Below are 24459 nucleotides of genomic sequence, written 5' to 3' on the forward strand. Positions count from 1 at the left end.
ATGATAATAATGAAGAAACCAGGGCTTTTAGAGAGAGAATGACCTGGCCAAGATCATACAGCCAGGAAATGTTAAGGGTAGGAATGAGTTTAGTTTGGGAGTTTAATTACCAAACTATCCTGGCTTCTGCTACGAACTACTTTTACAAAGACAGAAACTTACTGCATAGGTTAAAAGACACTGGAATGACAGAGCAAGTCGTAGTTCTAAACATCTCACTCATTCAACAAGCATTTAAGTGATTCTAGACCATCAGAGGACAACTGCAAAAAGTACTTGGAGAATAAATACTTAATAATAATGTAATTATAATTACAATCTGTATATCTAAACAGTGCCTTTGTAAAAACTCTTTCCATCATCTCCAAATTCAGTCTAAAAATAATTGTACACTGTACTTTTCTTTTCAAGTGGGGTTTAAACTATTGTTTCATATTTAACATAAAATATTTTCCTATTTAAATTAACATACTTTTATGTTCAAGGTAAACAAACTGCATAGGTTTTCACTTTCATTTTCTTCTGACATCTTCGGCAAAAGAATGCTGTCTGCCCATTTTTTGGATAAAAGAGGGTAGAATAATGTAACCGGAGCTGGGTGAGATGGCTCATGCCTGTAATCCCAGCACTTTGGGAGGCCAAGGCCGGCAGCTCACTTGAGGCCAGGAGTTCGAGACCAGCCTGGCCAACATGGTGAAACCCCATCTCTACTAAAAATATAAAAATTAGCCAGTCATGGTGGCGTGTGCCTGTAATTCCAGCTACTCAGGAGGCTAAGGCAGGAGAATTGCTTGAACCCGGGAGGCAGAGGTTGCAGTGAGCTGAGGTCGTGCCATTGCACTCTGGCCTGGGAGACAGAGCAAGACTCCATCTCAAAAAAAATAAATAAATAAAAATAGAACAATGTGACTGGGAGAGACTTAAAGTGAGGAAAAATGAATGCTGAAAGAACTAGTAAACTGGCTGAAGATGGAACAACTCCCCAAGTCTCCAGAGAGGCAGATAAGGGACTGTAAGCCAGCAAATGCCACCTGCCTGTTATCTAGCTCAGAAAGGTGCACACCTCTGGAAGCAGCTGAATTTAAGTCCAGTGTGGCACTTTCAGAAAATGGCATCAAAGGTTGGACCATAAATCTTTCTTATTCTGCAGTCACTGGACATTTAAGAGCCAAGATATTGATGGGCTCTTTCCCTCCTTTTCTTTCTTCTTGTAGCAGATGTATGATTCATGGATTGTCCTTTTGTGGTCTCCATTTTCATCTTATTACTTTTTCTTTGCTTCTGCTTTCTGACAGCTCTGGAAAACAAGGTGCTAAATTATTTCACAGAATGAGCACAGTGAATTATGTAATTATGTTGAAGTTTAATTAACTAGCTAACCAAATAAGAAAATAGAAGAAGGGAAAGAATCTACTGTATTGCAAGCATAAATCCTCAGTCTCCTAAGCATAACAACAAGGAAAGAGTCAGAGGCCTGACCAAGCAAAATGTCTGACAAAAAAAAATTCTTTAAAAGATGGTTACTATGGATTCAGAACAAGCTGTCCGGGGCAAACACACCACAGAGGTAAACACAAAGCCAGTGAGATTGGACTTTTTAAAAAAGTTTTTTGTACATCTGTATTGCTCAACTCAGCACTTCAATCTCCAAATTCTTGAATTCTGTTTTTTTTTGGAGAGGAGCTGATACATGGGGCAGGAAGCAGAGATAGAAAAATGAAACGGCACAATGGAAAAAACCGAGAAGCCTCGAAAGGGCCTGTTTCCTAAGTCCTACAGATTTTCCTTTCCTCAGCGGATGTAAAAGTCCTGACAAGTGCCACGCAGGGTTATCAGCATTTTGTGGTCCTTATCTTGAAGATTAGCTTCAAAATAAACAAGCTGGAACTCACCCTCTAAAAACACTGAACCACACCAGACAAAACAGATTCTTTGTTTCTGGTGTTCTCCACACTAAGTTACAGGCGACCTGTGGCTGAGAAAATTACTGGCCCATCCATTCACTTCTCCAGGCTAGCAGAATCATGCCATGACACTCAACATATCGAGAACCAAGGAAGGGGCCAGAGCTACAGCAATGCTAAACCAGGACTCTTCCTCTGATTACCCAGCGATATCAATTGTTAGGTTCACCTCTCATAAGCTTCTCCATAGGAAAAGCTTATTCTTGATCTTGTCAGGAATAAACCTGGGAACAGAGCTTCATAAACAATGTATCCCCTAATGGGTTCAACTTATACCTCACTTTTTGTTTACTCAGCATATATTACCGGTTGAGAATACAAAACTGAATGGGCATAATCTTTGACTTCAAGGAGCTGGGAGACAGAGATAAGGGGGATAGTCACCCCCTCTCTATCCCTACTTTTTTAGGTGAAAAGGCTATGAAATCAATGAACATCCCATGAGGAACTTGCAAAACCAGCTTGATTCCAGGATCTCTGCTCTACTATATAGTCTACTTTAAATTATTTATATATGCAAACTGCTAACCATATAATAATCACTCAATAAATATTAGCTATTATTAGTTCCACATGACTATTATGCAGAATTTTGCTTGACAACTTTAAATATTTTCATATTTAGATCTTGCACTATGGACTAGGGATACTTTATCAGTTCAAAATAGAACAGTCTACAGAAGGAGTAGGATTGAAAGCTAAAACCAAAAAAATCATCTTTATAGTATTATACTGATTCATGCATACTATATAAATCTATTTCCCCACTTTTTTAAAGTAGGATAATTTCTTGATAAGTGATGATTTAGGAAACTTAATGAAATATAGTATAATCTCTAATGGCAAAGTCAATGAAGCCATGTGTGCCTGTACACAAAATTTAAGTTTCTCTTTGGCTCATCCACTTATAAGCAGGACTAAAAATAAATGAAATTTCACTAGGGGATACGGTAAACAAAAACAGGAGGAAAATATTTGAAAATATTCATTTGTAATATGAATATACAAAACTTTCCAGAGATAAAGTTTTTGAATGGTGATGAACTGACTGTAAGTCAGTTTTATTTTGTCTTAAAATTAAATTGACCTAGTATTTGTCCTTTAAATTATAGGTATTTATGTAACTGAGAAAATGAGCTTTAACCACAAGAGGGAGCCAGCATCATTCCAGTTAGCAACTAAAGAAAAATTAACACCAAGGAAAAACAAATTAATATAAGACAGCTGTAAAAAGCATGAGATGGAAAGACCTTTTATGTCACATATGCTAAAAAGGCTGTTATTTTTCACTATTGTAAAGAAAAAAATAATTTTGCTTGTCAATTTCATTATTTTTTTTTTTTTGAAAGCAATAACTATTAACAGGAGTTTAGGGGTCTTTGAGAAAAAAAGTAACATTATTTAAGAATTATCGGCCGGGCGCGGTGGCTCAAGCCTGTAATCCCAGCACTTTGGGAGGCCGAGGCGGGCGGATCATGAGGTCAGGAGATCGAGACCATCCTGGCTAACACGGTGAAACCCCGTCTCTACTAAAAATACAAAAAATTAGCCGGGCGTGTTGGCGGGCGCCTGCAGTCCCAGCTACTCGGGAGGCTGAGGCAGGAGAATGGCGTGAACCCCAGGAGGCGGAGCTTGCAGTGAGCCGAGATCGCGCCACTGCACTCCAGCCTGGGGGACAGAGCAAGACTCCGTCTCAAAAAAAAAAAAAAAAAAAAAGAATTATCAGGCATCCACATCTCAAAGGATTTGCTCTTGGAATTAAACTTGATAAGATCTAGTCCTGAAAGATACTAGATGATTTCCCCTAATGAAATAGTATATTAGTGCCAAACAGACTAGCTGAGGCTATTTAGGAAGCAATGAAGGGCCTACAACAGAGTATCAAAATGCAAATTCAGTTTCTATGTAAATTCACAGAATTAAAGGCTGAGCATGTTACTGACTACCACCCAGAATCACCCTGACAATGGCACAGCAATCCCAGACTAATATGATTATGAGGTTGTATTCAATTTTTGAAGGTTTATTCTAAGGAAAATATTTTATCAGATTCTTCAGGCTGGGCGCGGTGGCTCACGCCTGTAATCCCAGCACTTTGGGAGGCCGAGGCAGGCGGATCACGAGGTCAGGAGATCGAGACCATCCTGGCTAACACAGTGAAACCCCGTCTCTACTAAAAAATTCAAAAAATAAGCCGGGCATGATGGCGGGTGCCTGTAGTCCCAGCTACTAGGGAGTCTGAGGCAGGAGAAAAGCGTGAACCCGGGAGGCGGAGCTTGCAGTGAGCCGAGATCACGCCACTGCATTCCAGCCTGGGCGACACAGCGAGACTCCGTATTAAAAAAAAAAAAAAAAAAAAAAGATTCTTCAATAAGCTCCTTTAATTAAAATTTTAAAACTCTACTTTATCCTGGATTACTCAGTGGAAATAATTATTTAAAGTAGAGTAAATGTAGGAACGAGGCAGTTGTAACAGTAGCCAGAATTCAAGTGGCTAGACGACAATGGAAAAAAAAATTTTCACTGACCACAAATAAATAAAACACAGGGGAAACAATTCTAACATTATCATAAGTAATTATTAAACTATCAGATATTTCTAATATAAATCAATTTTTTAAATTACAAGTCATAGTCATATGGTAGCCCAATCTGAACTTTCATATAATTTCATATAATGTCATATAATTTCATATAATGTCAAATTTAGCTATCTGGTAATCTCCAATTAATAACTGTGTAACATTAGTTTTCTTAGCAATAAAGGAAGAGGACTTAATCACTATCATCCCTTTTAGTTAGGAAAAAAGTATAATCATTCAAATTAGCTCGGTTAAAATGGCAATGTTTTTCTCTTTTTGTTTTGTTTTGGGGATAACTATTCCAGAAGCAATGCCTCTTCTAAATAAGCTATTGTCATTGGTATCCCCATACTCTGAGTTGTAATCTATAGCTGTAATCAAATATTGGTGAGAGATGTGAAAATAATCACAGGAAAAAAAGTAATAAAAATTTCAAATATTTAAGCATTATGCATGTCTAAATATTTTTCTTAAAATTTGATACAAAGAAATAGCTTTCTTGCAATTTGCCTACTGTGGAATTACTTGCTATTCAATCTGAAATGCCTTCTCCAGCCTTTCCTGCCATCATGTGTCTATATCTGATCTGTCCCTCAAAGCCTGACTTAAATATCATGTCCTTCAATAAAGCATGAACTGTCACCCCCTATAACTTTACACATGAGACGTAAAGCCAAAGAGAGGTAAAGTTAACCACTTTCTACCTCATATTTTGGTTATTTTCATCTCTAAGCTGTAGAACTGTAAGCTCTTTGAAAGCAAGTTCTTTGAATCATCTTCCTCTCCTCCCTCCATCCATCTATGCAGCCAGTACTAAATAGTGAAAGTGACAATTAACTTGGCACTTCAAGATCCTCTGAATGTTGCATGCTTTTGTGGATTATCCTGTATAAAACACAGATGGAATACATTTTTCTAGTAAAGTATTCGACTGACTTGTTAGCTCTTTTAGATGTAGCAATGTTAGGACAAGTACTGCGTTTATGATCCAATTCACCACAAATAAAGCAGCCATCTTTGGGGCCCTCGCAAGAATGATCTGGAACAGCACAGTAATTGCAAATGCTACAGTGGATCCAGGCTGTAAAATAAAAATTAAGTTTTAAAAGTTCATGTAACGTAATTTTTCATCTTATTGACTTTTAAGGTAGGATATACGAACAGTGTTTACTTGAAGTATTGTGGCCAGTTTGCACAGCTAGTTTTAGTTTGGCTAAAGAGACCAGGGAGAAGAGGTTGGAATTCCACATTAACTAGCTAACTTCTTTCTGTTACATGCAACAAATTCAGCCCTTCTCCAATGAGTTATGAGCTGACAGCTACTGTCACAATGGAGGCTGGCTGAGTGACACAATGCCTTATTAAAATAAGTCAAACCAAATGCCACACTGAAACAGGTTAGCAATCATCTCTCGTGCAAGGCAGAACAAGGCAGAACATACATGTTGATAACTATAAAATTAAAAAGGAAATAAATTACCAGTCTCTACGCTGATTATTTTTTCATTTATAAATCCAATGAAAAATCTATTTAGATGGAGAAAAACTCTAAAATGTGTTCATAGGATCTCAAACACTAAGTCTCAATACTTACAAGACTTTACACACTTTTTACAGAGAAAGCAATGGTTCCATTTCCTGCCATCCTACCAAAAAAAAAACAATTTTTAAATTATAATTAATTTGTTATTAAAAATCAAGTTCTACAATTAAAAATTAAAATGTCTTATTAAAATCTGTGTAAATTATTCATTCCTTATTTCTGCCTTTTCTGGGCTTCACAATTAAATACTTTGATTTTAATTTATGCATTTCTCCACTCAACTCAAATGCCTCCTTAATGGGCCTCAATTTCCTTAACTGTAAAACTAGGAGATTTATCTAAATGATCTTGAAAATCCACTCCAGTTCAAGCAACCCAATCTGCACAAAGAAGGACTCAAATGAAAATTTCAAGAGAATTAATGATTCATAATTTTATGTGTCTATAGTGCATAATCCTTAATGAAATTCATGTTTGAGAACTTTACATAATTTAGAAAGATAGATTACAGGTTACTGTTTGATTAATTTTAAAACTATGAAATAAAAATATCTAGAAAAGTGCATAAAATATATCCAATTTAATGAGCATTGTAAAGCAAACACGGATAAAACCCACCAGGTCAAGAAAAAATACCACCAGCCCTCTGGAAACTGCCCCATGCCCCTACTAAGTCACAGCATCCCTCCCTTCCCCTCCAAATAACACCTCCTTAGTTTGTGTGATTGTCATTTCCTAGCTCTTCCTTCCTTTTAGCACCTTTGTGTGCATCTCTAAATAATAAGTTCGTTTTCCTCAACTTTAAACTATGCAATCTGGGCATAATTTTTTTTAAATGAAGAATACACATCATGTCTCAACTAATAAAAACTAAATATAAACAATCAGATGTATTAACATTGTTAAAAACAAGTATAACCAGTAATACCATTATATAATCATGAAAAATGTGCTTTCTAATGTTTATATAAATGTAGCCTCTTCTTTGGAGAATAATTTGTGTTTATGAGCCAAACTAAACTTCACAGGCCCTTTCTGACCAGATTTAGTTAAAATAAACAAAACAACTTAAGGGTCACCCTGCCTTCCTAAAAAATTAGATGGTTTATTTATAATTGCCAAAACTTGGAAACAACCAAGATGTCCTTCAGTAGGTGAATGAGTAAACAAGTTGTGGTACATCAAATGAATATCATTCAGAGCTAACATAAAATGAGCTATCAAACCATGAAAAGACATGAAGGAAGCTTTAATGCCTATTACTAAGTGAAAGAAGCCAATCTGAAAGGCTATATACTATATGATCCAATTGTGTGATATTCTGGAAAAGGAAAAACTACAGAGACAGTAAAAAGATAGTAGTAGCCAGGACACCCTTCAGGAAGAAGGATGAATAGGTGGAACACAAAAGATTTTTAGTGAAAACAGTGAAACCACTCTGTATGATACTGTAATGGTGAAAACATGGAAAACATGTCATTATACATTTTTCAAACCCGTATAATGTAAAACACCAAGAGTGAATCTAATGTCAACTATGGGCTCAGGGTGTTAATGATGTGTCAACACAGATCCATCAATTGTAACAAATGCACCCCTCTGGTGGAAGATGCTGCTAGTTGGGGAGAATGTGCATGTGTCGGGGCAGGGGACATAGGGGGAATCTCTGTACCTTCTGCTCGATTTTGCTGTGAACTTAAAACTGCTTTAAAGAACCAAGTCTATTAAGAAAAAATAATACCTAAATAAATAAATAAATAGGAGGATGTCCCTTTGCAGTCCTTCATCTGTAAAAAATCAAGGAGTAACTGTACCTAATAAGGCTGTTGTGAGGATTAAATGAGTTAATCCATGTAAAGCTCTTAGGAAAGTGTCTGGCATATTAAAAGTGCACAGTACATGTTATTAATTATTTCATCGGAATGATGATGGTACCTAATACATCAATGCCTTATTTGAAACACCATAATTTTGCCCTCAACGTACACATAATTGAGCATTCATTTAATGCCTTATTTGAAACACTGATAATTTTAGCAGTCACACAGTACCATTTGAAGATGAATTCAAATAACTGTTGGTGATGATGAAGGCAGTTAAGTATTTTCAAAAGCCTGCTGTACTCTATAATTTAAAATACTGTATTATAGCATAATTAATAAATAATACATATTAATACAAATCATATTAACAAAATAACATTGAAAAAGTAATAAAACTAGTAAACTAAAATAAAATGAATATATCTAAATAAAAATACATTCTATAAGAACACCATACCTTGGATGTGCAAGAATTACAGTGCTCACAGTGTTGATTCTCTAGAGAAACATATCGTTGACACAGAGAACAAAATCTACAGAGTAAAGGACAGAGAAATCAGCTGCATACATTTATTGAGATTTAGAGTAGATAAAAGTTTACAAAGCACTCATTACAAAAACTGGGTGCAATCTGAATTCAATTAAGTATGAAATTATGGACCTAATTTAAAAGTAATAAAAGAATAACATGATTCAATACTGAAAGCATTCGACTGATAGATATATGTAACTTTATATTCAGTGACTTGTGTACTTCAAAGTTCCACTGTGATCTTACCTGTACCCTTCTTCAGTAGGAAGGATTATTTTGTTGGGCGGAACGTTGGTGAAAATACGCACGGGAGACTGTTTTCGACCTGTCTTTCCGTGTTTATAAAGTGCATGATTATCATAATCTACCTAGAAAGTTAAAAATTGGAGCAGAAAGAAAATTTACTCAAATTAGTCAACATTAAGATTCCTTAACCAATAAATGAACAAACTGATGCCGATATATGCGTTAAAGTATTTGTCATGCCAAATGTCAGGTTCCAGTCCAAGCTGAGGACTGAGGGGAGTGGGTGGACCAGTGGTGGGTAGCTGGAATAACACTCAAGGATCATAGACAGTTTCGACATGGCTTTTACTCTCTCTCTGGGCATGAACGAGACTGGGCGCAAGCTGTGAGTGCAAGCCGACCTGGGTGCAGGCCATATGTACAGCGTTAGCAGGTAATTATACCTTTTACAGACAACAATGGCTCCAAGCCAAGCACGAGCTCCTGTGGGTGATCACCTAATGAGCCTCGCATGGCGTGGTTACATAACGTGTGGAGTTGTGCGACTGCGCTCCAAGCCTGCTAAGTCACGCTGTGCCGGAAAGCCACCTCGGCCTACTCCTGACTAAAGCGCAGCCATCTCTCTTACACTCCACCTCCTTGGCCAAGGGTGTCCTCTGGGCAGGGACACGTGCCCATAGGGTGGAGCCCTGAATTCATAACACACAACAACACAGAAAGCAACAGCTCCAGGTTATGGCAGGCAACCACCTCATGGTGACGTTACCCCAATGTTGCTTTATACATTAAGCCGGGTTTTTGTTCCCCTACCTTTAAAGGCGTTGGGGCAGGCAACAACAGATTACCTTTTGTCACTATACTTGGTCGGAGGAGGTCATCCTTCCTCCTTTAGGGTCTTGCCACATGGCCTGGCCCCACAGGGGCTGGTGACCAACTAGTCACCTTTGTAACTTCTAGGTAGTTAACCACAAGATTAACCCTTGACAGACCACCCAGGTATCAGTACAGATTACCATAGGTGTCACCTCCTTGGTGATCACCATCCACAGTGCTCTAAGTTCAGCCCATTGGCTACTTTGCCCATGCCCCATTTCAAATCATATGGTATCAGTACTAGGTTGGACTGCAACAGCAGTCTATAGGCAGCAGCAGCACCTTGGCTAGACTCATCTGTGTATCATGCCCCCCCATCAGGAATGGGGGGATGCCCTTCCTTAAACAGCAACGGCTCAAGGTGTAGGGTTGCTTCAGGCACCATGGCCTTATCTTGCATTAGGACTACAGGTCCCAAGACCTCTTACAGCTCTGCTGCTAAGGGACTTGCACTCAGCATACTCTGCTGCTCCCAGTAGGTGCCCCACTTTGCCAAAGTGGATGTCTGCGCTGTCCCAGTTTGGGGGATTGTTATCCAGAACACACCCATCACACTATCAGGCAAGTCGTACGCACATCTGTAGCCTGTCCTGCCATGCTCTCACGAATCTGAAGGGCAGCATATGAGTTACGAACTGCTCCTTTATCAACGAACAACGGGGCTCAGCTCCCTTCCACAGCTGGGACCAAAAGCCCATTGGTGTTCTCAAGTGCTCTACACACTGCTATTGGCCCCAGCCAAAACTATCTGTGGTCACATGTACATTCAGCTCAAATGGGCGCCCCGGTCAACTACCTATAGGGCTTATGCCCGCTAAATGGCCCACTTGGCTGCAAGGAAGGAGGTCTCAGTCGCACCATCTTAATTCTAGGCAAGGGGAGTGTTGCCGCTCCTAAATCTGCAAGAGAATCAGAGGTTAGCAAATCATTAACAAGACCATGGCTAATGGTGGGGCTATGCAAAAAGCCCTGCGGCAACACTGTGAAAGTCCTCCCATGAAGGCAAACTGTTCCTGGCTCTCTGGAAAAGAATGCATTAGCCAAGTCCACTATATAGTGATACTGTCCCAGTTCCATCAAGTGGTCCATTAAGTCCGTGATAGACGACACAGCTGCCAAGTCATGTAAAATATCCAACCCCAGAATGTATCTGCGCTGGTGTCTACCAGCACCAGCACTTTCTGTACATTGGTGGGAGACCAGTGGATTGCTAATTGCACATGTGGCCTCCTTGGGAGGGGCACTTTGGCCAGTTCCCTCATCAAACAGAAAAGACTTTACAACCCCGCCTGGCTGCAGCACATAGTCTTTGGGCTGGAGTGCCAGGGTGGGACCAGGTCGCACAGAAACATTCTTCTCCTGCTTGGGTATTTTCTGGAATTGTTGCTCTGGAAACAACTGTCTCCACAAAGTTCACTGGGCTGCTTATCAATTTTCTCTTGGTCGACCCTGGCCAAAATCAAATCTATCCACATCTGTGAGCGTGTCGCTCATTGGGACCCCCTTTTCTCCCATTGAGGGCTCCCCTGCAGGTGGGGCATCTTTCCCTTCTTCGTGGCATGGACCCCTTGATCCTGCCAACAGCCTCCTTGGTATCAGACCAGGTGGGGGTCTCTGGCCAAGACAACAGACCCAGGCCTGCATCCAGAGCAGCCTCTAATTCCTTTTCCAAGCTCTGTAGCCGGGCCTCCAGATGCCCCGCCTGTGCCTGGAGGTCCCCATTCATGGCAGCTTCTAACTCTTTTTCTGAGCTGTGTAGCCAGGCCTCCAGGTGCCCCATCTGTACCTGGTGGGCCCTTACCTCTACTGCATCCCTCAGGGACTGGGTGTGTACTTCTCGTAGCACAGTCAAAAATGCCCATCCAACTCTGCTGGCAAAAGCTCATTCCTTCTCAGTGCTCTGCATTTCTAGCTGCTTCAGTGCCTTCTCCATGCTCACAGGGGACCCATCTACTGCTGCCCAGGTTTCCACTGGAGCCCATCCAAGCAGTACAGCTGACAATGGGCACCACAACCCATGTTGTGGTCATATGGCTGACCCAGAATCACCAGGGAATGAAGGCTCACTCTCCTCGGTATCCTGTTCGTGATGTCAATTGTCACGCCAAGTGTCAGGTTTCAGCCCAAGCAGAGGACCAAGGGGAGTGGGTAGACCAGTGGCGGGTAACTGGAAAAAGACTCGAGGAATTGTAAATAGTTTCAACATGGCTTTACTCTCTCTCTGGGTGCAAGTGAGCCCGGGCATGAGCCAACCCAGGCACAGGCCATATGTACAGCGTTAGCAGAGTAATTATACCTTTTATAGACAATAGTGGCTCCAAGCCAAGCACGAGCTCACGAGTGATCACCTAATGCACCTGCGGTGTGGTTACATAATGTGCAGAGTTGTGCACCTGTGCTCCAAACCCACTGAGTCATGCTGCGGCTGGAAAGCTGACTTGGCCTACTCCTGACTAAAGCACAGCCATCTCTCTTATAGTATTTAACAAGAAATTCTTAAGAGCAAGAGTTCGCTTATTAACCAACAGCTTCTGTAGCAGTAAAATTTCATTATTAAAAAGATTTGTTATGACAAATTCACATTGTCTAGTATTAAAGGAACAACTCTAATATTTTATCTAATACAACAGACTTTACAAGAAAGTCTATTATGTATTCAAGAACTTAGCTTTTGGCATTAAAAATTCAGCCTTTGAAGATGTGTGCTCATTTGGTCAGGGTTTCCCATTTTGTGTGTGAAATTTGCTCTGTGTCATCTTACGTAAGAAGAGGGTACCGATACTTAAAGTTGCTGTGAAGGTTAAATGAGATAATGTTTGTAAAACACTATTCAAGGCCTGGCATAAGGTAAAAAATGGAGATGAAGACACAGGTTCACAATTATAGTTGTTCTCCCCACAGTGACTATTTCAAACATGTACCTCTCTCCTCAAGGTCCTTAATTCAACTTTTAGTTTCAGCAGATTATCTTGAAAGCAAACCGAAGTGAACAAGCATGACTTCTATTAGCTTCTTACTTCAGTCTCCTCCTCCAACCTATTATCCACGAGCATTCTCAATTTTGTTTTAAGACTGCTATGAATCCACCTGGCCACTAAATCCATCTTTCTTTACATCAGTAGCTCTCAAAGTGTGGTGTCTGGATCAGCAATAAGTGGGATCTTATTAGGAATACAAATTCTCACCTCACCTAGGGCCTAATAAAACAGAAACTCTGGGAGTAGGGCCCGGCAATCTGTGTTTTAACAAGCCCTCCTGGCACATTAAAGTTTGAGAACCACTGCTTTAGATTATCCACGAGAATACCATGAGGTTTTTTATGAGGTCAGTACAGGTAAGCCTGACATTCAAATAAGTTATGTACTGAATTGTTTCTATGATAAACAAGAATACAAAAGAACTTACAACAAAACTGGCTTGTAAGCTAGCTATTTAATAAGTGAATCACAAAAATGTAAGAAATTGAGGACAAGGGAAAGAGAGGCCTTTAAGGGGAGATTCCTAGGCTTGTTCTCCAGCCCTGTCTAGTTTAAGGCTAAGCTTCAGCAGTGGGAAAAACTAAGTACACTGTAGCACAGGATGAGGAGTCCCAAGGGACAGTGTGGAAAAGCCCTTAAGGGTTTCTGGCTGTCAGTATGGTGAGTCTGCAGTCCAGCATAACCGTAAAAGCTGGCACGGACTCACAGTTGGCCTATTTGGAAGTACAGTATCACAACAAGGAAACTGTCAGGTTAGATCACATTTGAATCCCCGTGTTCAGTCACTACATTTCAAGAGAGACGTTGATAAAACTAGTTCATTTCTTTGAAAAATAATGGGAATGAACAGAATTTATAGCTTAACAAATTGGGGATGTTTATCCAGAAAAGAGATGACTGGGAGGATCTGATAGCTATTCTATAACTGAAGCGGTGTCATGTGGAATAGCAATTGGACTTATCCTTTATTGCTTCAGAGAACAGGACTAGGACCAATGGTTGGAAGTTAATGGGGAGCATATTTTATCTCCATATGAGAAAATTTTCTAACGATTAGAGCTATTAAATAAATTGCATTGCCTTCTAAGGCTGTAGTCCTCTGCTCACTGGAAGCATTCAAGTGAAGCTGGATGATGGCTGGTCATGAATTTAGTGGAGAGGATTATTACGTTGGGAAGTCAGCCTACGTTACCTGTTTCTAACTTTGAAAATTCTATGAATATATGTTATCTATTAGACGCTAGGATACAAAAATAGATTTTACTACAAAATCACCTTAAAATAGTACCATAAGTCATTTTCTTTTAAAATCATTTAAATTCATAATGTTTCCCCTAATGCACTCCTCTGTGTACTCAATAAATATACAGTACCTTATTAAACTCAACAAAGATATTTTGAGCATTTATGAGTGTCATAAGAAAAAAATTCTTCCCAAGAGATTCATATGAAGCTTTTCAAATGTTGGAGAATAATATTTTAGAAAGATATCTAGTACATGGAATATTCTATGCAATATACTAGATAGCAGATGGAAGAGAGGGAAAAAAAAGAACAATTTTTTTATGGTTACCCAAGGAGTCAGCGAATGTATATGTCAGGAAGGTGGCTGATTGCTTGATTTTGCATAACCTAATTGAGATTATTATTATTTTTAAATGTGGGTTTGTTGTGCTAATTAACTATAAACATATGGTATGTAAAATGCATGCTGCTAGAGTAAATTAATGTACCTCTAACATATATCCATATTTCATAGCTTCAGCCACACAAATAAACCTCCTATGGAAGTGCTGTAAAGCAAACACAATTTGCAAATTGCCTATCACTAGTAGTAGAGCTGATACACCATTTTCCCATCATTATCCCTGACATTTCACTCACAATGATGATGAGAGGCATTTTCAAATAGAAAATTTCTCCCATGGAACTGATTAATGTGATGAAGTACTGTATAGAAATGAGGGAAAGCACAAAATCTCTGCAATTCCCAATTTTTAATTTTATCTATACGCAAATGTCTTCTGTAACATGAGACCGAAACTAGTTAAATGGAGACCGAGACATCCATGTCAACATTTATTTTGTGCCTACTATCTTCCAGGTATCAGGCCAGGAAAGAAAGATTAAATAAGACAGAGTACTTGCATTTCTGTAACTCCCTAAGGATTGTGTTCTATTGGATTTCGGCACACACAAAAGGTCCCCAGTACCTTCTTCTGCTCCAGCAACCAGCTTCTACCACAGCAGCAAAGTCTGTCATAATCCCCATATCCCACAAGCTCTTATTTGAAATTAACATGTGGACATCTTATACCCCTTTTTACTTCAAACCCACTATATATTTTATGTTTATTACAGATTAAATTTTAAGAATTTTGGTAGCCATCTTTTAATTTGCAATAATTTTCCAGAAATTGCTGCCAAAATATCTTCATTTCTGACTGTGAAACTAATCTTGAAAAACATAGTGTCCTACCAGGCTGAGGTTTAAAAAGGATAGCTTTGACAAAAGCAAAGAGCTATATTTTTAACACCCCAGACAACCGTCCCATATTAAGTACATACAAGAGAGAGCAGAATGTCTCAGGTGGAAAGGAGGTGAGATCATCTAATTCAGACACAGAAAATACAGGACATGAACACCACCACTCCCTGACCCCACCCCCATGGTGGACACCACTAATCACATTACTCTTTGCTACCAAGCCTGGTATTCTCAACAAATTCTCCAGAAAATCACTAGCAATTTATCAGGCTTAGTACCAAAAGAGAAACTTATCTGCCATCTCTTTCCTGGTTCAATCATTTTATTTTATAGGTAAGGAAACAGAATCTGGAGAGATAAAGTGACTTCTCCCAAGATTAAGTGGTCTCTAAAAGGCAGTGCCAGGACTCAGACTTCTGACTCGAAATCAGAGTTTCTTTTCATCATCACATCCTTCCTTTCTAATCTGTTGTTAATAAAATTCTTGGTTTTCTAGGTCTTTGATGACTGTTTTATTCTGTATTCATCAAGTGCTTGATTACTGAAGAGTCTACATAATTTATGTTTTATGAAGATTTGCAGCATTTCTGCCTTCCTCTTACCTGGGAAGTATTTCCAAAGAAGAGATTTAGTGATTTGGGGTTTTTGACTGCATTGTGGTTTGGGGGCTTATAATCATCTCAGGTGATGTCCAAAAAAAAAAAAAAAAAAAAAAAAGGCCTAATCAAGGTCTATGGGAAAAGATCTGTGAAGGAGGAGAGGGGACTCAAAGTTTTCATTCAATGAAGGCTAATATACAAGAAAAAAAGTACCACAAAATGAAGTTAGGCCAGGCATGGTGGCTCACACCTGTAATCCCAGCACTTTGGGAGGCTGAGGTGAGAGGATCGCTTGAGCCCAGGAGTTCGAGACCCGCCTGGACAACATAGAGAGATCCCATCTCTATTTAAAAAAATTTTTTTAATGAAGTTAAAGTAACAAAAGAAAAAGGAAAGCAAAATGCTCAGAAAGGAATAATAGGTCCAGAGAAATTTTCAAAAAATAGAAAAATTGTCCAAGAATGTAATCAAATAATGTTTATAAATACATGAGGAGATATGGCACAGTTTCTCCAACATGAGCATGTAATGGACAGTACTGTTCTTCCCTTTAGCAGGAATTAGGAAAAACAAATTTGCTTTTAGACTTTGTTCTCATTTTTTTTTCCAAAGGTTGGCTTTCTCTTTATTGAGAAGACTGCTTTTTAGCCTGTCAGACACATATGACCTAATCAGAACCTTTCTTCATCAATACACTGAAGTGTATAATTATTGTCCACACTTGGACCTTGCAACTATTTCTCAAAACTGTAACCCTAATATTTCCAAAAGTTCTTTCCTAGTAACACAGACTGCCTAACAAGTGACGGCTGGTTACTGCAAAATTGCCTCTGTCATCTGCTGTATTCTGGATCTGTCTTCTTTTGCCCTCTCACCATTTCAAACTCTTGCCCATAGTGGAAAAAAAAACTCCTCTCTAAATATGGATGTAACAGTTTTCTAAGGGCACGAATTATTAGGTTGGTGCAAAAGTAATTGCGGTTTTTGCCATTAAAAGGAATGAATGAATGAAAATGAATGGCAAAAACTGCAATTACTTTTGCACCAATTTATACAATTATGCAATTTTAATCTCTCAGATGTATCAAAAAAGGACCTGAGGGTGAGTTTTACCCCTACCTTGGGACTATCTGAATGATGACAACGACAGCGATGGTGATGACAATGCCGACAGCAAGAACCTAAACTTAATACTTGCTGTGTGTTAAGGACAGGGCTAAGCCTTTCCAGGCATTATTTCATAAAATCCTTAAAACCTTAAAAGACAGATATATTATTGCCATATTCATTTAACAGGTAAGATAAGCTTCAGAGGGGTTAAGTAAGTGCCAGCGCCAGGATTAAAACTCAGATCCTTTTTGACTCCAGGGTTCATGCTGTTTCACTCAGTTATCCATTTGACATATACATGGCACCTACTGTGTGCCAAACATTGCACTAGATGATTATCCATTGCCAAAGGCGGAAGATGCTGCTGAAAACTAGAACCCGTTTACGTAGTTAACATCTTTAGAATATGTCAGCTACCTCTGTGTTGCAAATGTCAATACTAGAAGCATCCCTCAGACAAGAAACAGAAAACTTGATGCCCCAAAAACAAGTTAAATGAGCTTTGAGAAGACTTATGATATAGATTTTGCTCAAAGCAGAGCTCAAGAAGTCAAGTATAAAATGGCTTGGGCTACACACTTTTAGAACAAAACCTGTTAATGCTATGTAATAGCCATAAAAAAGTCCATTATATTTGATAAAGTAATCTCAGTTTTGGAAATCTATTTTAAGCAAGTTATATAAAACATGAAAAAATTATATGCATAAAAGGTGTTTATAGCAGTGTTATTTATAGTACCTTAAAAGGTAAAAACAACCTGTAGTCGAAAAAGAAGGGAATAATAGCCTATAAATGAAATAATTTAGTTATTAAAGCATAAAGATTGTGTAGCTATGTTTAAAAATGTATACTTATAAGACATAGTGAAGAAAGCAGAATTCAACATCGTCTTCTATGATTACAAACCTGTAAAAAGTACTTTTAAAAAAAGATTAGAAGGGAACACTTTGAAAGTACAGTGTCTGCTGTTTGGGTGGAATCACAAGTAGAGTCTTTTACTCTCATTTTTGGTAACACTGTCTCTTTCAGAATTTTAAAATAATTTTCATAATGGTATATGCCTTCAGGATTAGAAAGATTAGAACCAAGTGCTAGCTTGCAACAGCTAGTGAAGACATTTACAGCTAAAACTCTGCCTTAATCAGGGGCTAGTCGATTATTCAGAAAACTCAAATAGAAAACTCTTACAAAAAGAGGAAGCAGGCTGGGTACAATGGCTCACGCCTATAATCCAGCACTTTGAGAGGCTGAGGTAGGCAGATCACTTGAGGCCATGAGTTCAAGATCAGCCTGGCCAACATGGCAAAACCCTGTATCTACTAAAAACACAGAGAAAAAAAATTAGGTGGGCATGGTGGCACATGTTTGTAGTCCCAGCTACTCAGGAGGCTAAGGCAGAAGAATCACTTGAACCTGGGAAGCAGAGGTTGCACTGAGCCGAGATTGCACCACTGCACTCCAGACTGTGTGACAAAGTGAGACTGTCTCAAAAAAAAAAAGAAGCAGTACCTGCCTGAAGACCATACACAGTGATGGCGACAACAGGGTTAACTTCAAACACAAGGGAAAAAAATACAGGAAAGTGGAGTTTAAAGCAGAATGAACTTAAAAGACCAGGTGGAGCTGCTGTGGACAGCAGCCTCATTCTCATTTCAGGCAGGGGGAAAATTCCATAGTCATCGCTGTGAAGTTACTCACTCCTATAACTTCCTCCCGGAATCAACACATTCACACAGAGCCATCTCTGCCTTCTCTGACACTCCTGACATCCCAAGAGTGAAGCAGTAAATTGTGCATGGCATTTCACCAACCAGAAAGGTGATTTACTTTTCTATACCCCCTGAAAAGAGGAAGCGAACGTTCATAATGATGAACCAGGGGTGGGGGGGGGCTGCAAAATCTCCTAGTGATGATGAAAGACTAAATCAGCCGCTCTAAACCCTAGCACACTTAGAATCACCCAAGGAGCTTGGTGAGATATTTTTTCTTGGGGCTTTGTCCTCTAATTCTGATTTAGTGGGTTTATTTTGGTACTCAATCTGTATTTTCAACACGCACTCTAGGGATTACTGATATTTAGGAACCACTGGACTGAGCTATATATGGTATAATATCAGTGTTTAATACAGCTCATTGTATTTTAATTTACTAAAATCAATAAATAGTCTTATATCTATTTAAGTAGAATCTCCATTCCCCAACCATGCCAGAAAACAGAATATGTACTCTACCTGGTAATCCAGCATCTGGAAGCTTGGAAAAAACTGACAAATTCGGGATTCAAAAAAATAGGGGAAAATCCAGAAAATGGGTAGTTCTTTGTGACTGTCATCTAATGGATCACAAAAAGGAAAAAATAATAGTAAATTAAAGAAAAAATAGAAGGCTACAGTAGAAAAACTTCCACTAGCATGAGAAATTGCAATGATTCAACACATTTAAATCTCATACAAAACCAGAAAATGTTTACCAGAGTGCCATTTCAAACCTGTCTATTCCCAAAGGTCAGTGGACATATTCCTTTATATCGAAATATAGCTACTAAGAGTATGTAAAAGTAACCCTTATATGTATATTACTATTGTCTAGGTAAGGCAAAGATGTTACCTAAACAGTTGAAAATAGAAAAGGAATGCCACTTTTGAGGCACAAAGGTAGTCATGATGTAGTGGAAGCACCTCTGGACTAGAAGGCAGTAGGCCCTGGGTGTGAATCCCAGCTCTGCCACAACTCATTATCTTAGTTTTCAGGGATGAATCAACCTTGTCTGCATCATGGAAGATTCTTAAAAACAGTTTTACCAAAATTAGTGTTTGTGAGAGACAGGGAACACAGCTATTACTTAACAAAGCACCTAGTATAGGCTAGTACTCATTATAGCACTATTACAGCTAAAACTCCAACAGGCTGAAAAGCCTTAATCAGAGGCAAGCCTAATCATAGTGCTTACACTAAGCTATAGTAAGTACTTTCTATGTACTGTCTCCTTGCAATAATCCCTAGAATTAGATGTCATCCCATTTTACAGATAGGGAAACTGAAGCCATAAGCTGTCAAGTCCAATGCAGCCAGTAAGTGGCAGAACAGGAATTCAAGCCCACAAAGCTCTTTATTGCTTCCCCAATGACATTGACTTTATCCACTCTAATTAGCGGACTTAAAAACAGCAAATAAGTGAAATACTTAAACAATATGAGTCACGTTTTATATTTCATTTGCATTCTGTCTCCCAAAGCACTATTAGTGGAGAAGCATGATCACAAAATTCCTGACACTCTTAACAAATTTATCAACTTGCGAGCTAGAAAATGTTTCTAAAAAATGAATGTACCAACTAATTAGATAATTATATAAAATACTTTGAAGTCCTAAGTCACTTTAAACTGAATAATAACCCCCAGCCACTAGCCTACCTATAGGGCTGGGAATCTGTGTCAGTGATAACCACAATCAGCCTATGGGATGTCTAACCTCCAAACTTATATCCTGGCAAAGCGCAGAGCCCTGGACCTCAGGTTAAGTGCCCTCTTAGTGTTCTGGGCCAGGATTTAGGAACAGAGAATGTATGATCCACAGGGCAGAGGTATGTGTCGGCTTTGTTCAAAAATCCATTCCTAGTACCTAAACAGTGCCTGGCACACAGTGGCCACTCAGTAAATATTTACCGAATGAATGACAGCAGTTCACCGCTGTTCTGCATAATGTCCCATTATCCCCATCAAAAACATAGTATTTTACCTATAAGCCATTAAAAAAATCCACATGATTAGAATAATACAAAGTATATCATGATAATGAAGTTTGCTGCAACATCAAATAAGCCTGTTTTTAAAAAGAGAACTCAAGACATGTATATTCTATCAGTGCTCTGATTCACTGAGCTCAGCTAATATTTGACAGGAAGTAGATACATAGATACATGTTTATTTTGCAGTAATAAATTATACACCTTGGCTTTGACCTTCTTTCCACATAGCAATTAACTTTTTGAATGTAATAGCCAGAGGTTCAACCAAGCCACCAAACGGAGGATCCGTCACCATAATGATTCCTTCGCCTTTATCTTCCTGTAAAAATGCTCTGCATACTTCAAGGGCAGTCTGGAACAAATAAAAATTCATTTCGAAATTAGGACTAGAGAGAGGCACTTCATCCTATTTGGAGAAGAATGCATTAGACTCAGTCTCTCTCTTAATACTGGAAACTTTACCAAGTCATCTTGCCACCACAGCATCCCTCAGTGACATTCTGAAGCCTCTCTTTGCCCCCATAAGATTTTATCTTTGGGTTCCTTGATAAGCAGGTTTTTAAAATTGCAAATTCAAACACCATCACTATCAGAAGACTACACATTTCAAATGGTTAAATTAAAAGGCTAAATTTAGTGTCCTAAAAGAAACTCATTACCCATGAAAACTATCTGAAATGTTAAATTCAATTTAACAAACAGAAGCCAGGATGGTGCTAAGCACTAGGGACACAAAGACGAAGAAGACATTGTTTTCCTATCTGGTTTGTCCAATGCCATGAGTTCAGTTTAATAACAGCTACAAATTAGCAGTTAAATATGCATATGTTTTTGAGTATCAGGCAGACATATTTGAATATGCACTGTAAGGAAATAAAAAATGAAAGTTCGCAAACGACAAAGCGCATCTGGTGCATCAAACTATGCTATTAACACATTTTCCCAAAGGTTAATTTAAGCTTTTTTAGTAATTGCAAAGTAAACATTAACAGGGACATTTAATGGTTTTTGCTATAAGTGAAGTTATTAAGAGATACCATATAACAGTATCTCCAGTCAACTGACTTGCAAGTAGCTTTCAAGTAGTCCCCTCAGTATCCCTGAGGGACTGGTTCCAGGACCCCCGCATATACCAAAATCTGCAGGTGCTAGAGTCCCTGATATAAAATATTGTAGTATTGCACATAACCTATGCACAACCTCCTACATAGTTTAAATCATCTCTAGATTACTTATAATACCTAATACAATGTAAATGATATATAAATAGTTCTTAGACTTTATGGTTTAGGGAATAATGACAAGAAAAAAGTGTACATGCTCAGTACAGTCACCACCATCCTCTTTTTTTTTCCTAAATATTTTTGATCTCCAGTTGGTTGAACCCACAGATGCAGAACCCACAAGTGGGGAGAGGTGACTGTACTCATCTACAAAAATAAGTCAACACAGTATACAAAATGAGATGAGATTTTAAAATTTAATGGCATTTTAAACTTTAATAAGCCTATATGTATTTTATAATAAAATATATTTTGTTCTACTGCTAAATCAATTTAGAAGACTCCACTGATAAGAGGAAAACCTTTTTCCCTAGGAGAGTCTCCATTAATTTCCTACTGGAACTCCTATAGCAGAGGATGACTTGTCAAGAAGGTTAATCATTTTTCAAGTGCTGTCTGGCACTTCCTTAACCTGCTTACAAGAACAAGGACTGAAAGCACAGATGATGATATTGAAATCTTCAAACTCCTTAGAGTTAAAAGTAGAAAAAAGAAATTATACAAGTAAATGATGTTTAACTCCTAACCTAACTTTAAAAATATTTTTAAAGGATTTTTTTTTTCCAGGTAAGAATCAATGGCATCATAGCCCAACACAAGCTGCTGATGGTCTTAATGTTGATCTCCTATGAGAAATAGACACTTGCTTACAACGTTGACAGCAATTTGACTCTTTCCTTTATCTCAGTTATCATTTAAAAAGTGCCCGGCAATTTAATTAGCCATCCTCTCTACATACTTTAACTGACTTTGCCATTAAGGCAGATGACATTTTTTAAACACTATATGATTTGCAATGAGAAATCCTATGCGGGGAACTCCAGCTTTTGAATCTAGTGGACTGCAAAGTGCTGAGGTGCACTAGCAGAGTCTTCTATTTTCCTAAGCACCCTGGACAGCCTCAAAGGCACTGAGCCGACACTTAAATACTTAGTGATTGATCAGTGGATGGTAAATCTCTATTGAAAAACTTGACTCTGGGAGTAGGTAGAAAAAGGGCAGATAGTAAAATCATTAAAACAATGGGTTTCTGCAGATCAATCTCTATAGCTGCAGTGCTATTTAGAGGCTGCTGCTGAAATATAGAGTAAGGAAAGCCTGAGCTGGATGACTCTTTTCTTCAGGGAAGATAAAGTGGGGCTCCATCTTGGCAGCTTATTCCAACCATTATTGTAGAAACTTATAAGGTAATGCTGTACACTTTCTATAAGCTACAAAGAGTTTCGAAGAAAAAGGCTAATTACCTGTTACTCTTTAAAAATATAAAAAATTGTTAGCCAACCTTTAGGTATTTAATTTTATCCTTATTTTGTCTTCATTGTTCAAAATAAAAAGCAAAACCATAGTATGGTATTAAAACAGACAAAAAACAAGAAAACCCTAACTCACTAGTGTAGCATCAAGTAGTGATTCAAACTTGATTACTTCCTCATTTCGACACAGCCCTGACCCCACCTGACATCAAGGTCCTGTGGTTTCAAGTGGTCAGGCTGGATATCCCCACAGCCCCACAAACTCAACCTTTCCAAACTTCACTTCCCTCTGTTTAGAAGAAAAAATACAAATCCAGGCCATTCTATCAAGTCAGCTTGGACTTTTCTCACTGCCTCTGTGAATGCCTAGACAACCCAGTTCTTTCCTCTCCTTTTCTCACTGCCACTGTCCCAGCTGAGAAGTCCCTCATCATCCACTGGCAAGTGACTTTCAACTCCCACTTTCCTTCACATTCACCTCAACAGTTCTCAATTCTTAGTGATTACCAACCACATAAACGCTTTGGGAAACAGCTGAAATATATCTAATTATAACTGCTGTTTATTTCAATACCTTGTTTTAATGGCTTCACAGCTGAAAAATATTAATATATATCCCAATGCTAAATTGATCCAAATGGAAGGAGTGCTATACTTACTAAATCAGGGGACTCATTTTTCAATCCCAACCAACAATTTAACATTTGTTTTCATTTCCTGAACGCTGACTTTTAAAGTCTTCCTTGGTTTTCATCCTCCTATCATTAGTTAATATCTCAAAGCACAATACATAGTAAGCATGGTTCACAATTTTTACAAAATTGATATATATGCATATATTTATGGGTATGCTTCAAGATGTCTTGATAATTTCACAATATTTTTGGCCAGCGTCCTGGCAGGTGTGATTACTTGGTTGGTTACAGATTTTATTTTATAACAGGCCTGACAAAGAGCTCAAACTAAATGTATCAGCTCTACTATGCTGTTTATTCTCAGTGACATTATTAACCTCATATTGAAAGAAGCTTTTTTTAAGCTGCAGTCCTTTTTTTTTTTTAAAAGATCTTTTATTTTTTAGAGCAGTTTGAGGTTCACAGAAAAAGTGAGAGGAAGGAATAGAGATTTTCCGTACACTCCCAGCCCTGACACATGCATTTAATTACAGTGTGGTAAGTCTACAAAGGAGAACTTGACCCTTTGGGGAGCAGGGGTCAAGGGAGGCTGGAAGAACTGATTTGGAACAAAGTTCTAAAACATGAGTGGAAGTTATCAAGGCAAAAGACAGCAGAAACCAGCAGGAACAGCATGGACCTTCCCTGTGGTGGAAAGGCGTCCAACCAGTTCCAGATGAAAGCCCTGTGCCCTGAGCACAGACAGCAAAGGGGAAACAGGGAGAAGGGAGGCTAGAGTGGAAATTGGGGTCAGATCACACA

General features: G+C 38.6%; 1 protein-coding gene across 3 annotated transcripts in view; it reads right to left on the minus strand.

Moving 5' to 3' along the window:
• Window positions 1-273: 273 nt before the first annotated feature.
• Window positions 274-24459, minus strand: part of ZCCHC4 (zinc finger CCHC-type containing 4) — a 57183-nt gene continuing 32997 nt past the window's right edge. The window contains exons 7-13 of one of the 3 annotated variants that reach the window (XM_003258546.2): window positions 20689-20839; window positions 18971-19071; window positions 8691-8812; window positions 8370-8445; window positions 6141-6192; window positions 5483-5627; window positions 274-1297 (exon numbers count right to left, since the gene is read on the minus strand). In XM_003258546.2, coding sequence (XP_003258594.1) covers window positions 1162-1297; window positions 5483-5627; window positions 6141-6192; window positions 8370-8445; window positions 8691-8812; window positions 18971-19071; window positions 20689-20839 — 783 coding nt within the window. In that variant the 3' untranslated portion in view covers window positions 274-1161. Of the gene's footprint in view, window positions 1298-5250; window positions 5628-6140; window positions 6193-8369; window positions 8446-8690; window positions 8813-18970; window positions 19072-20688; window positions 20840-24459 lie in introns of all 3 variants that reach the window. The other 2 variants (XR_004027341.1, XM_030801235.1) reach the window with 2 other exon arrangements.

Source organism: Nomascus leucogenys, chromosome 20, assembly GCF_006542625.1.
Source record: "Nomascus leucogenys isolate Asia chromosome 20, Asia_NLE_v1, whole genome shotgun sequence".
Lineage (NCBI taxonomy): Eukaryota > Metazoa > Chordata > Mammalia > Primates > Hylobatidae > Nomascus > Nomascus leucogenys.